General features: G+C 44.4%; 1 protein-coding gene across 1 annotated transcript in view; it reads right to left on the reverse strand.

Annotated features, from left to right (window-relative positions):
- Window positions 1-1030: 1030 nt before the first annotated feature.
- Window positions 1031-15597, reverse strand: part of LOC105453656 (transcription factor SOX-5) — a 52102-nt gene continuing 37535 nt past the window's right edge. Inside the window, exons 4-9 of the mRNA XM_011695792.1 lie at window positions 4762-5046; window positions 4081-4459; window positions 2612-2836; window positions 2161-2208; window positions 1851-2003; window positions 1031-1527 (exon numbers count right to left, since the gene is read on the reverse strand). Of these exons, the coding sequence (XP_011694094.1) occupies window positions 1031-1527; window positions 1851-2003; window positions 2161-2208; window positions 2612-2836; window positions 4081-4459; window positions 4762-5046 (1587 nt within the window). The remainder of the gene's footprint in view (window positions 1528-1850; window positions 2004-2160; window positions 2209-2611; window positions 2837-4080; window positions 4460-4761; window positions 5047-15597) is intronic.

The raw sequence follows: 15597 nt of genomic DNA on the forward strand, positions 1-15597 counted from the left end.
ATTTTTTTTATCTCCAAGTTTATTTTGTAAAATACGTATAGCACTAGTAGTAGTAGCTGTAGAATTATACGAACTAGGAGAAAGAGAAATACGACTCTTTAACCATGCATTGTGTTGCAGTGTGTACGTGATATCGGCTACGTAATAAAATCCGATGAGAAGACGAGTAATTCTTCTTTTCTTTCATTTCCTTTCTAGATAATTTTCGGCAAGATACGTTTTCGAAAAACAACTTTAATATATGTAACTGAATTTGGTGTTAAATTATTGGATTTATATTACACAACATATCCAAAGCACATTACAGAGGAATAGTTGAGTGTATTTTCTTGTCAACTGAACATTGCGAATTGGACATCAGACGATGTCGTTAAAATATTTTACGAATTTAACGGCGTTGCTTCGTGCAATATGACAGCCTATATGAGCTTGTATCCGTTTTGTGGAACACTGTATCGAGATCCGCGTACACATATTCGATACAAAATCAAACGAACTAACTGATTGCGTACTGCGAATACACATAACTATTTTTTCGATAGTTTGCACCGAAGAGCTAAAAAGATCCGACGATCGAGCGATGTCGCGACGGAGACGCTCTCGCGCTTTTAACTTCGTGGATAGGTCCTTCGCGTTTCGCGTACGATGGCACAGAGATAGAACGTTATATCACAACCTCCGGCGAGAGGTTTCGAGACGCCCGACTCTTCTTTCCCCGAGAAGTAGTGTCCTCTTCCAGTTCGCTTCCGTCGTGCGGAGTACTCGTAACACGGCTCGCGGACTCGTTCCCGCGATTCGCGGTGAGTACATGCCACGTGTGATTCAAAGACACACGATGTCGTCGTCGTCGTCGTCGTCGTCGTCGTCGTCACACCGAGACGAACGATTCCAATTACCAGAAGAGTTCGTAAGCGAGCCTCGACGTGGACGCGGCCGCTGCGGTCGCCGCGGCCGCCGCTGCCGCCGCCACTGCCGACGATGATGACGCTGATGCTCCGGGCGGCCAAAGTGGCGGACCCGGAGCCGCGGTTCAATCCTCGTCGTGATGCCGCGGACTCGCGTCGTAGCCGCCGATCGAGCCGGAATTCTCGGGCGAGAAGTTCATCATGTCCGTGGGCGACAGGCTGTCCTGCGGATAGTAGAAGGGATGGTCTGAGCTCGGGCCGGCGGCGCCACCGCCGCCGTTCAGCATCGTCGCCGGCGGTGAGACCGACGGCCGTGCTGACGGACCGGCGCCCGTGCCCGGGTGATGCTGCGTGCCAGTCATATCGGCGCTCACCGGCGACAGGAAGTTCATCTCGGTGCCGCCGTCGCGGCACCACAGCTGCCGCATCTCCTGCCGTCGCTGCCGCATCAGCGACTTGTACTCGGAGATGCGCATCTTTTTGCCGTCCACGATGCACGTGCGCTTCGGCCGCGGTCGGTACCTGTAGTCCGGGTGCTTCTCCATGTGCAGCTTCGAGAGCCGCGACTGCTCCTCGTAATACGGCTGCTTCTCCGAGTTCGACATCGCCTTCCACCGGGCGCCTATAATTGATATTAAAAAAAGCGCGTTGAAGTGGAGAACGTTTCGTATTTTTTGATAATATAATTTTTCATCGGTAAATTAAATCAAATCAGACACACACACACACAAAAAACACATCAATCTGTCATTGCATTCTGCTTGCGAATGCGTCATTTAAATTATTTTTGGGTTTTAGCATTTACGAAATTTTACATTTGCGTTACATTGATTGATGATGTAATACATTTGTGATATAAATAATTGGTAGATGTAATTATTTTAATTAAAGTAATTAAGTATCAATTGTAGTCAGAAATGAACGATATGGATCGGGTATGCTTACCGAGAATTTTCGATATGTTCGAGTTGTGCATGTCTGGGCAGGCTTTCAAGATCTTCCTACGTTCGTCCTTGGCCCACACCATGAATGCGTTCATAGGTCGCTTGATATGTGGCTTGTTCTCACTCTCCCTTTTCTGCTGCCTCACCATTTTAGCTGAAGAGAAAGAGAAAGAGAGACCGGGGCGTTAGATGTCACGTAGTCGTCAGGATCTCGTGAGAAACGAATCTGATTTCGTGAGGGCGTCACTTGGCGCTCTCAAAACAAGATCGTAATAATATCAGTCTAATCGTTGTCCATAGAAAATGCTTACCTTTTTCCGTTATGTCTTCCGCTACTTTATATCCTGGATCTCGCCACACTGCAAATTCGAATGCGAGTCAAATATACGAGACGGATAAGCGAAAGACTATTGTACGTGATTTGTAACGCTAATAGAAGCATTGTGATTAACGCTATATACATTATTAACACTATTCATATCTTTCTAAGAAAGAAAAAAAAAGAATTTACATAATATTAAATTACTGATATAATTTCTAAAATATTATGTGCATGCGTATTTAATCTCATTTTTTTTCATATTTAATTTTAACTTGATTTTGACTTGAATTTACACAGGATACTCTATTCGTGATTGATCGTCACTTCTCCGACAAAAAGATCGACTGTTTATTTGTCAAAGAGTTTACGCTCTGCTCGAAATATTAAGTGTTCTTTGTATCTCGATCAACGCGACACTCGTTCGCTCCGCGTCCACTTACTGTGAGGCGACGAGAGAAAATCCTGCTCCTCCTGAGGCGTCTCCTCCCGAGAGCCAGAATGCTTGATCGGTCTTTGAGTCTGGGCCGACGGTGGCATCCCACCTGCGTTCGACGGCAATCCATACAGCCCGTGCATCGCGAAGTGCTTCTCCACGGCCGCGACCGCAGCGGCCGCCACGGATCCCCCTGGTCCGCCGGCCTCGTCTTTGGACATTACCTTGCCCACTGTAACGGGTTACCGGAGAAACGGAGTGAAAGATGCGTAATAGCGATACGGTCGGAAGAGTTTACGTTTTCAAAAGATGTACTGTATAGATATACTTTAAGGTATGTAGAGTATACTGAAAATACAGCCACCGATGATTCCTTGTGCGAAGTCGACTTAGCCTTTAGCGAAGATTTTATTCACCACTTTATATCTTATATTAATTTCTTTTTTTTAGTCAATTTTAATATTTAGTATTATAGTAGCTAATGGTGACATTAGAATTCTTTCGAGTGAAGAGAAATAGCGTTGAGTTTACTATCGTCCTATCGCGCTTGCAAAATAAACATTTTTCTCAAATGCTTGTAAAATAAAGATTATTTTCAGAACCGCGTTTGCGGGAATCTTTTCTTTCGCCATCGGATCTTTAACACAATCCCGAAGTTTAGATATGTTTTTTCCATGTACTCCGTATACGTCTCCGTACACGAAGTGACGCGCTGGCGATCGCCACGCGAAGAGATTCGCTCCCGACGTTACAATGACAGCCTGCGGATTTTCTTCCCTTCCTCGCTTGTACGCGAATCGCGCGTCGCGCGGCCCTTATCGGGCGGGAATCGCGTTACGCATCGTTGATTATGAGCACGCCGGTACCCGTGGCAAAAACCAGATGGCAAGTGAAACAGGTTCTTCACGGGGCGAGAGCAGCCCCGTAGAAGAGGAAAAAACCCCCCGGCCGCGGACAATCGGGAAAACTAGCCTGTGCTCGAAGATGATTAAGTGTTCACCGCCGGCATGAAATCGCATACTCCAGAGGGTACCGACCGCGAGCGCGCGCGCCTTTCTCCCTCGGAATCCATTTGCGGCAATCGGCAATTTGCAATTGTTCCGCGGGACGGACGCGTCGCGCAATCGGCGCGCAACCGCCGAGTTTCTGGGTAACGCTCGGATCGGCGGTAACGGGCGTTAACTTTAATCGCGGTAATTCGGGTGAGTACCTCGCGCGAACGGTCGGTCGACTATAATACGCAATTTGCGAGAGTATAGCGGCGCGGCGTAGCGAGAGCGCGGCACGTATATCGCATAAGAGATAATTAATCGTTGTGAATAGCAACAATCTCTCGGGATATCCGCGAAATGTCGTTTCGACACGATACTCGACTTCACTGCGCTGCTCGACGGCCGAGCTGTAATCCCGCGGCTTTATTCCGCTCTCACGGGCACTAGACGCGCGCGATTAAAAGCGAACGAATGTTTCACTCACTCGGCGAAGACAGAGTGCTGAGATGCGGCGGCAGACCTGCGTAGGGGAGCGTCGGCAGGTAATTCCGCGGTATCGGCAGTCCTGGCGGGAAGAGCTTGGGCGCGGTCGCCGCCAACGGCTGCTCCTGCTGGCCGCTACTCCCGGCGCCGGTCGAGTGCGAGTCGCTGCCGGGCGACGAGGAGGACGCCGTGGCGCCCGAGGACGTCGATTTCGGCTTGGTGAGGTTCAGCGGGGCGTCGAGATCCTGGAGAGGCGGGGCCGTCGGCGCTACCGCGGATGAGATCGGCGCCGGCGACGACGATTCCTTCTCCATCTGCGTGGTCATTTGCGCGAGGTGCGCGGTCGCCCAGCTCGGGCCTTCCCGATGGCTGCTGATCATCTACGAATGAACGAAAGGAGAACTAAAAGTCAAGCTAAAGAGAATCGAGAATTTCTCGCTCAGTTTAGTACTAAAGTATACTACTCTCCCAAAACTGTATTTATGTTTATGTTTTTAATAAATTTAAAGTTAGAGTTTTTAAATGTTTTTCTTTTCAGTTCTTTGTGTTTTTCAAGCAGTTACACGCAGAAAAACAACTAGAATCACGCGGCGTGATATTGTGAAACGACGAGCGTTAGCTACAGACACAGAGCTATACAGCTGATATACAGCGATATATCGATTATCACCGGCCCACGTACATTGGCGATGGAGTTGATGTGTTTGTTGCCGGTGGTGGCGGTCGACGTGGCCGGCGGCGGAGGCATGGGCGACTGCACGGGCAGCCCTCTGAGCTGCTCGAGAAACGGCAGGAACATCAACGACTGCGGCCCCGACATGCTCAGCTGGCTCTTTGTCATCTGAGCCTGCAACTCCTGGATGTTGTGCTGCATGATGTGCTCTTGCTGCCGCTTCAAGTGCTCCGTTTGCAGCCGCTGCATCTCGATTTGCTTCTGCGAGTCGACCGTCATGTGAGCGGGATACGACTGTAAAAGCATACGGGCCACTAATTAAAGGGACGACGCTGTGTGTGCACGCCGCGCCGGCAGCTCTCTCTTGTACAGAGAAGCCTCCGCGCGAGATCCCTCGCGCGCGCACGCTATCGCGAGGGTGGACCGTTCCACCTTGACAGAGGCTTATCCGCGCGTCTCTCCGCTCTCGCGGATGAAATACGTCGGACGTATTGCCGGGACAATGCGAGCGCGAAGCAAATTGCGGTGACGCGATTGCCACTTTATGCCGCCGACGACTCGATGCGTCGTAAATACCGTTTCGGGACGTGTCCCTCGTTACGTGTGTAACTTTGCCTATATATATATATATATATATATATACTTTAGACTTCGAACGGACTGCAAATATGCGTTATTATGCCCGAACGAGATTTCTTTATTGGATGCTTTATTATAAAAGCACGATTACGCAACACGAGAATTATTTAGATTTTTTTTGCAATCCAGAAGCATGCTAGGTGAATACTTTATTGCTGGAATAACGTGTAATTACAACGTGCATTATCAACAGTATTTGCACCGTATTTGCAAAATATTTTTTAGCTTTTAATGATATTAATTATATAAGCTCGGCTAACGAAATCATTACGTTATTAGCTAAACTTATATAAAGGCTTCTTTTATTCAAATCAAAGGAAAAAAGACGCTTTGCATTGCGTTTAAATTTTTATTAAAATCGTAATGCAAATTGTAAAGAAAATCGATACTTCCTGACGTTATCGGCTACCTCGAGTGGTCAGTCTGTTGCTACTTTGTATTCGGATAAATAACTTTTATAAAATATGCTAATTATAAATATTTGTTAATAATTTTTTCAACTTTTTTCATCACACCAGATACTTCTATGCTTGTATAATTAAAAATATAAAAGAACAGATTTTTATTAAAATTTTCGCGTTTCGAGTTATCAAATATAAAGGTGTTTTAGTATGAAATTTTAGTACAAAATGTATATTACGATGTCAGGCAGGACGTACATGCATACTGATATATGTGGCAATATATAATATCACGTCAAAACGATGATTACTTCATAACCGACTAGTTAAAGACCTAATTGCGTGTCCGACTGGTAACATTGCGCGATTAAGCGGTTCGCAGCCAAGTGCATCGCCAGCGAATTTTTGCGATTAACGTTGTATTAATAGCATTCGAAGCGCGCCGAGACAAGGCGCTTAGATAGACGAAGTAGTATATCCGATCCACCCTCTGTAGGAACGTAACAACGCGACGAATATCATTGTACTTTCCTACATCCTGGCCACGGTCCAGATAGGCGTGGAGTTTATTTTAGACGATAAGGAAGACGTTTATTCATCCAGCCTGTGCACCAGCTGAGATGTCACGCGCGCGCGCGACGCTCTGGACGCACCCGCGTCGCCCTTCTCCGGTGGCAATTCCGCATTATTAATTTCGCGACGGTCCCTCCGATGGCGATTCTCTCGGGAAACTTTATCGCGGAGATGTACACGGAAAGAACGATTTTGTTGAAAGGTTTAAAAATTTTGCTAAAAATAGATCTAAAAATAATTTTTTATTAAATCATCAAAATAATTTGTTGGAATGTTAAAACTGATAAGCATTGCTATAAAACGTTTTGATATTCTAGCAATCGTTTTGACTTTCGCACAAAATTATTTTGATTATTGAACAAAAATTATTTTCAGATCTGGATTTAGCAAAATTGTTCTTTCCATATAGAATCGACGTAAGAAAATGTCGGTTTATATTATAAATAGTCGCAACGGGAAAATAAAAACTGCAGGGCGACACAAAAATGTGCGGAAAAACATGCAGCGTTGCACAAGCGATGATAAGCGTGACCTTCCGTGTCGATTGGACATTGCTAGATACTTCTTATTGGCTTCTGCGGATTATTAAAAACGATAGAGCCGTAAAAAGCGATAGATGTATGAACGGCATATTCTAACATATTAACACGCGAAATAATTACAATGTGCGCAAGAAGTCGATCGCTTGCCATCGGCACGGACAGTATGTTCTTTCAATCGTATTAGAAACTATGCACGAATATCAATTATATATTTAACTTTAACAATTAGAGAGAAAAAAATCAATTATCTTTTCAACACACGGAAAGAACGATTTTACTGGAAGGTCAAAGAATTTGACCTTTTTTCTGAAAATAATTTTATTGAAAACTCAAAAATAAGCATTACTGTAAAACGTTTTAATATTCTAGTAATCAGTTTGACTTTCCAACAAAATTATTTTGATGGTCCAACAAGAATTATTTTCAAATTACATTCAGCAAAATTTTTCAACTTTCCAGTAAAATCGTTTTTTCTGTGTTCGTTATAATTAAAATTGTGAGAGAGTCCAGAAAAAGAAGCAAATTTAAATTTAAAACTACGTAAATCTTTTAACAAAAATGTATTATTATATTTATCTATCCTTTTCTTTGTATTTTTTTCACTTCAATCAATAGAAGTGGAAAGGAGCATCTTTCGATAATGCACAGAGATTAGGCTTGATATATAATGAAGAATATATATATATATATATATATACACATATATATACACATATATAGCCTTAAGCCACACGGGATTAACAAGGTGGTCATTACGGGATTAAGAGTATCGTATATCTGTATTCTTCATTCTCTGTATTCGCTGACGTTACAATCTTTTACGATGCATCGTCGCGGGTACGGGGTGCCGCTCAAAGGCTGCCGAACTGTGCGTTTATGTCCCTACGAGCGTCCCAATGAGCGCATGTGCGTTCATTGAGACCACATGTGTCGCGTTCGCTTCGGTGGCGCGAGGGATCGGCCACCGAGAGACAATGAGTTGGCGACCGGGTAACGCCAATTCGGGTAACATCTTCGGTTCGCAGCACCTATAATAGGCAGCAAAGACAGGAGAGAGAACGAGAGAAAGAGAAAGAGAGAGCGAGAGAGAGAGAGAGAGAGAGAGAGAGAGAAAGAGAGAAAGGGACGACTGGAACTTCATTATTCATTTGCACAGTTCAGTTATGCCGATGATACGTATCCGTGACAGCTATACCGCCCACAGTGGCTAAATATAAACAGGCGGGGTGCCAGCAAGTTCCATTCACATTCACATCCACACGCGACGCGGCGGTTTAGTAAGTGAGCATAAGAATATGAGGAGCCCCGTTCTGAATATGCATCCGCGCATTGACGCCAACTGCACCGCCTAAACTTAGCCACGCAATTACCGAAACATATTTACCCCCGTAATCGCTCTTCGGCCGATTATCTATCGTCGTATCTGAATCCCGCGATACTAAATCTCGCGACTTGCCATATCTAGATCGGTCGTGTGTAAAATCGTGAATAAATAATTTGACGTCAAACTATCTATTAAATAATCTAAAATCTGCAAATTAAATCGATGTAAGCATAATCTAAATATAATTTTGTTCTTATATCGACGTAACGCGATATAAATAGTTTGCGACGCTTAAACGTCGATTCCCGAATGTATGGCCTTTCATTCGTCGTATTGTTTAATGAAGAATGGCTCTCTCGCAAACAGTGCGTTTTGCGCGAGTCGACGATCAACGCGCGATTTTCGTCGGCGCGACAACGCGCGGGGCTAAAGGCCACGGAAATTCGCTTGTCCAGATTTAGAATCGGAGCCGCTGGAGCGCGAGTGCGAGGGGACATGCCGGTTGACGCGGATCCACCGGAAGTGGTTCATACTTCACGTGCGTTATAAAGACTGTCACTGCGCGGGTTATACCGTCTAAAATTACGTCGCGCTGCTCCGGGAGTGCGCGACTCCGACGTGAACTGCCCGCGCACGTAGATCGGATTAAGATCCCCCTCATCCCTCCTTTCACATCCACTCCGGATATCGGCGACCCGCGATCTTATCATGATCGTCTTCGTTCGAGGTATACAAGCGTTATGAATAATCGATGTCCTGCCGGTCCCCTCCTTTGCGGCCGGACAGGACAACGAAGGAGAACCGGGGAACAAAAAAAGTGCCGCTGCACTCCTTAATGGAATTTTAAAAGAGAGACACACGCGGAATCTTCGACGACAAACAGGGATGCGGCCGGTGGGATACATAAATTATGGAGCGCTTTGAACGGGATTCGCGCTCGCTCCGTACGGGACCACCGTCACAACGACAGGAGAAAAAGAGGGACAGAGAGAGAGATAGGGAGATGAAGAGAGAGAGAGAGAGAGAAAGAGAGAGAGGGGAGGGAGAGAGAGAGGGACCAGTGAATTGCGGGAATCTAGGGCAACCGGAAGCGGTATTTTCGTGGCGCCGCTTTTCGAGTGTAGCGGAGGAGATGATCGCGGGTACATCACCGCGAAGCGGTCGGCCGTCTCTTCGAGAGTCGTCCGTCCTCTCTTTCATTGCGAACCATATACCGCGGTGGCGACCATGATGATATATAACATGGAGATCGATGGCATTGCAAATCGTGTAGATAAAATGGAAGAAGGATCGTTGTTGAATTCTATAACGTATACAGGGTGTACCCGCAAGTTTTCAATTTTAAATAGATTCCCCTGGTTTATTTAAAGTGCGTCATTTCCTCCTGACTAAAATGTTCATCAATAGCTTTATAAATTATTTTCTAATTATATCATTGAATTATGTATCATAATGAGAAAATTGCTAACGTTTTTTTTTAAATATCCACACTCGTTCGCAAGACACTTTATACAATAATCCATCGACCATTTTTTCTTTCGTGTATGCAATGTACTAATCTCATAATTCTTATTAATACGTTTTATATCCTTGCAATTGAATCCCATTATACCACGTAAGCAATAAGTAAGCACGCAATAAGTTTTCCCTCTATATAAGTATTTGTAATGTAAATAAACAAGGACAATCTATACATAAACTATCATCAACACGTAATCTAAGGTAGACGAGTATTAAAAAGGAGCCGCTGCGTTTCATTATCCAACTAACTGGGCTCTGTATCAAATAATAAATTCTATACATTCTTTACGTATAAAATGTCTTAAATATTCGAAACATAGACTCCGCCCAATACGTTGCATAGTCCTATTTGGAATAACTGTTTGATAGTTTGAATAATTGCTAATAATTTTCAAAAGACTATCATTATGATACGACTATAACGAATCATATTTAATCATTTATTCATTATCAGAAAAGATACACTGAGAGAAAAGTGTTTGGTATTTGCTATAATTACATAGTAAAATAATTATAATTAAGGGTAATTTCATTTTTATATATACATAGTTAATACTCCTATATTTAGTAATAATAATTACATTTATAGTTCTATCAAACAAATATATAGTTGGCGCCGAAAATGATTATACGTTATAGTTATGTAGTATTATAGTTATTATAGTAATTGCAACAATTTTCTTTCTCTAAGGATATATATTCTTATTTTTGCACAAAATATTTCTTTTCCTATTTCCATCGTAAAAGTTCAAAATAAGGAAAAACCAATGTACCTATATCTATATGTGCCGTGGCAGTACGTGATCGCACGATTTACATACGTATTTTGTGTGAACCTCCTAGACGAGGCTGCAGAAGGTGAAGGCAGACATGTCGCGCGATCGTCAAAAGACACGAGTTTGCCATCGACCTCGCGGAAATCCATAATCATAGATCAGACCCGGTGGACAGGCGTGTACAGACACGGAGACTGGCGTGGCGTGGCAACTGGTATTTTCGGATATCTTTATTGGCCGATGTTTATTATCTGTTCGCCGCCTCTAATCCTTTTGATATTCCGCGTCGGCGGATAAGCAAATCGACCCGATCATCGGCAGCCGAGCGCGCGGGGCCGGTTTCCCGCGAAGACGCGCTTATAATATCAATAATTCCGTTTGCCGGTGCGTGCCGCCGGCCGCGATATCGCGCGTTCGCCGATATTATCCGAATGAACGGGCCGCGCTTATCCGGTAGCGCGTTTATGCTCGATCGCGCGCGGTCCTACATTACAAAGACGACTTTGTTCCCTTTTCAACTCGCGTCATTGGTTCCGCGAGCAATTGTGATAATGCCTCGGCCGAGGCAACTATGTAAGACTTCTGCCGGTCGCGAATCCCCGTAGAGACACGCGGCCATTGATTTCCGACCGATATGTTAGATCATTTCTCAATAAATCTCCTTCCGAGAAGGAGATTAAGATAGTTGCACAAGCGAACGATCAATTAGCAAATATTGTCAGATAGTTTATAGTCCTCTTGATAAATGGAGATAATATCGTCACACGTATATACGTATACGTACACATTCGCACGCATCTATATATCTGCCTCCTTTCAGCGGCCAGTGCCGAACGTAAAGATTATTAATTGCACGCGATCCGCCGTGCGGACAAAACGCGTTAGGGCGCGCTCATGCGTTTTGACAAGTTCATAAGCGCGTGCGGGAGCGGAGCAAGCGAAATCGTTAGGGACGCGTGAACGCGACGCGAGCGGCATTAACGGTGTCGGAGATGCTTCATAAGCGCGCGCGCGCGCTTCATCGCAGTAAACTGCATCGCCCGGCTTTCTCTATTCGGTGTCCAACGATACATTCTCGTGATTCGCCTTGGCGCTCGTGTTCTCTCTACGCCAACTGACACGAGTACCGAAACGCGACAGCAAAACCCATCGTACTTCGGGAGTCGCGGAGCGCGTCCGGCCGAGCGGAGCGTCGAAAATTCTGCGCGCGCGACGCGCGTCCGTCCGCGCGTTGCACGCGACCGCCGTCGCCATAAGCGGGGCGAGTTTCTCGCGGTTAACACTTATTGCCCGGAGCAATTTGAATATCCCGTTACCGTTACCGGAACACCGGGTGGCCCGCGTAAGAAAAAAGGATTAAACTTTGTTAGCTTTTTAAAACGTAAACACGCGAGATTCTCGCGGCCCGCTGGCCGAGCAAACGATGTGTATCCTCGTCGTCCCGTATAAGCGCGTATTAAATATTGTGCCGTTTTTCATATTTATAGAACTCGAAAGATCTTTGAATTTTTTTTTCGTTGCGTAAGCACTTCCATTTTTGCATATCTTTATTTCTTTTTCAGCTAAAAAGACATATCTTTATCTCCGCGCTTAATGATAAATATCTCGACCTTTCTGCAATTTATTACTAATTATCACATCGTTCTAAAGTATCCCCGGACTTCTATTTCATCAAAATTAAATGCAGCTTTTACTGCAATTTTATTTTGCATTAAACGAATAATCTTTTTGTACTTAAGAGGCTAAGACGGAAGCGTGTGCTTTTTAGCGTTTTAGCTCAGAATACGTGCGCACTTGCGAGTATCCCCCGTCCTTACACAACGTCGATACGCGAATGAGAATTAACGGTATTAAATCCTGATATTACGACGTGTATGACGCTAACGCGGCGGAGAGACAGCGTTCCTCTTAGCGGCTCAGGGATCCCCGTCGCGGATCGAAATAAGCTGCGACGATGAGCCGGCTGTCAGTAGGATTATTGTCCTCGGCTTCTTACGCCCGTCGCCGGGGAGTTCTTTCCGTGAAGATCGTATGTGGTAAGGCAAGGCGGTGCGCGACTGTCTCCGGGGACCCCGGGGGAACGTCGGGACGCGTCCGAAGCAACCCCCGTCAACTTTGAGGCAAGCGAGAGGGCAATCGCGTCGCTGTCTCCCCCGATTCCTTCTGACTTTCCTGCCGGCGTATCTTCTTTTCTCGCGTCGCTTCCTTCGTCGCACGATTCGTCTCTTTCAGCAATAAAGAGAAGGAGAAAGAGAGAAAGAGAAAGAGAGAGACACACACGTCGGTCTTATGTTCTTCCCCTTTCGTTCCACGGGAACTGTTCTATCCGTCGTCTGACGCTCTCCTCTTTGTCTCTATCGCCAGCTTTCCCATCAACGGTCACCCCTCTCGAGAGGAGATCCCTCAGCGACCCCTTCTATCTGTAGTGCATGGCAGCAGACAGCCGCAGATACACTGTCACCGTGGCACTTCGACACCTCAATCGGTTTATATCGCAACGGCAGTGTCAACGAACGGCGTCTCCTCTCCTAAAGCTCGCGAGATGAGGGAGTATCGTTTCCAACGGGTTAGGTACAGCGCATTATTTTCCTCGCGAGTCTTTAATACCGTGCAGTCGAGCGAATCGGTCGACGCGGTGTAGCTAAAAACGTCGTGCTTGCGGTAATAAAGAAAAAAAAACGGAAGCGTGTTCCAGCACAGTTTTACCATCATAATCGTCGCCGTCTTTTTTGTAAAGTTAATAACGTTAAAAACGTAAAAATTAAGTTTATATATATATATATATATATATATATATAATTACATATCTAATATAATGTTAAAAAAAATATATGTAAGTTAATCTTACATAAAATAAAATTACTGCTATTGTTATTAACTTTACGAAAAAAGACGGCGACGATTATGATGGTAAAACTGTACTGGAACACGCTTCCGTTTTTTTTCTTTATTACCGCAAGCACGACGTTTATATATGTACATATATACATATATGGCCGTGTTGATAAGAAAATGATAAGTAAAAAAGCATGTATGAGATAGTGAAAAAAAATTGACCTTTGTTTTTAAAAGTCAATTTCCTTTATTTTGTGTGTGTGTGTATGTGTTTTCTATAAATTATTTTTTACAAGCAATATACAGAAAACAGAAAATCATTTGCCAGATACACATACATAAAGAATAGAAAAAATATTTTTATCTTTACCAACTCACTTCAGCTGACCCGCTAAAAATTAGAGCAACACGAAAAGATATCTTAAATCATCATCTTCTATACATCAATCGAAAAGTTATTAATTCTCAACAAGACATACTTTGCTCGGCGTCCGCATGATCAAGACCCGACACTTCCGCTTGATAATCCCGGTGAGAGGTATCGGAATAAGACAAAGTGGGCCGCGTTCGGCGAAGAGAAAAGAGATCAAAAAGCAGTTTGATGGAAGAAGATCGATGACTACAACAATACGCGAATGCATACCTCTGTGCACCTTACCCCACAGCGCCCGGTCGTGTTCACCGTCGTCGGGATAAATACAATAAGCAGCTCCCTTCGTATATTCGTCGACTTTAATTAATTTTATATTGTGTGTGGCGCGCGTGTGCGGCCTTGTGTTCCTTTCTCTCGATCTCAGTCTCGCGCGCGATCGTCGCGTATCTTTCCGCCTCGCTCCGATCCCGCTTTCTTCTTTCGCGCACGACACACTCGCTTTGCAGGGAGACCCCGAGACCCGGCCACTCGAGAAACCAGAATAATATGCGCGATGCACGTGCCACGCGGTGCACCCCGTCCGTTGCTCCTCACCCGACCGAGCGGCGCGCAACCGCGATTCTAATTCATCGCACCGCCGACGCGCATTGTGCGCGTGCAAGTGGATTGTGCAAGATTTCCGCTGTCAAAGAGGAGACGCTCGGCGAAGCCGCTTTCAAAGAAAAAGAAAAGGAAAGACTGCGTATATAATCGTTGATCAATGACTCGTAATCTCAGGTTTCACGGAGAATATCAATGTAAAATTTACACAAGTTATCCTCGAAATATCATCGAATATTCAAAAATGCAGATTACAGATGAAACAATCGATATGATCTCCCTGAAAATAGATCTTGTGTATATGCGTGTATATATACGACTTTCATGCAAATTAAACTTTTGAACGCAACGGCAACGTAGAACCTGCTGTCTGTGTACCGTTCACCATTTGTTGTATTCATTACGATAGAATTTGCAAATGAAGGATAAAGAATTATCCTTGAATTCCTAGAAGATGACATGCGCATAAAATTATAAACGCACAGTGGGGAAGTCATCTATTCAATGATCGTTAAAATCATCGTGGGGATCCTTTGGCTCGGCTTATTCTGAGATAAAATGGAATTTTTCATAATACCTATAATTCTCCTTTACAAAAGAAGAATTATGTCACATTATTGAATATTTTTGAATACAATTTTAGCGGAATAATTTTATGCGGTGCACGCTTATCGATGTTGTATACAATACGATTAGTTGCGTCTTCTAAACCGCAGAGAGATTACCAAGTTGCACAAGGTAGACTTAATTATTGCAAGATAATCCGATAATATATACGTTTGTGATATACGCGGATAATTTATTAATTCATCATTCGTTATTTCACACGTTTGATTACTTTAAATTAAGTCAAACGAATGATACTTTTGACCGCCTTAATTACGTATTTTTTAGCAAAAGCAACGTAATGCGGCGCGAAATGTATGTTTTAAGTCGTTCAACTATATCGTAATAAAGCGGAATGTGTGAGATAACCCGAATTCATATATCGGAATAAGTTGCGGGCTCGCGTGCTCCAAAAAGACCCGTTCACGATCACGTAACCGTATGTACCGTAAGCTGATATCGGCATCTTCGCGCCGCGGTGCACATTCCACAGAAGTATGCAATATTTATCCCGGCGCGGACACTCTTATCCCGCGCTTCTGTGCGTGCACGCGCCGCCGTGAAACGTGAGAACCGAAATAAAGATTCGCGCGACACACCAGAAATACGCGTGGATCGAAAAAAGTATACCGCCGACCTTATTTTAGTACAAGTA

Source organism: Wasmannia auropunctata, unplaced genomic scaffold (assembly GCF_000956235.1).
Source record: "Wasmannia auropunctata unplaced genomic scaffold, wasmannia.A_1.0 LD335996.1, whole genome shotgun sequence".
Lineage (NCBI taxonomy): Eukaryota > Metazoa > Arthropoda > Insecta > Hymenoptera > Formicidae > Wasmannia > Wasmannia auropunctata.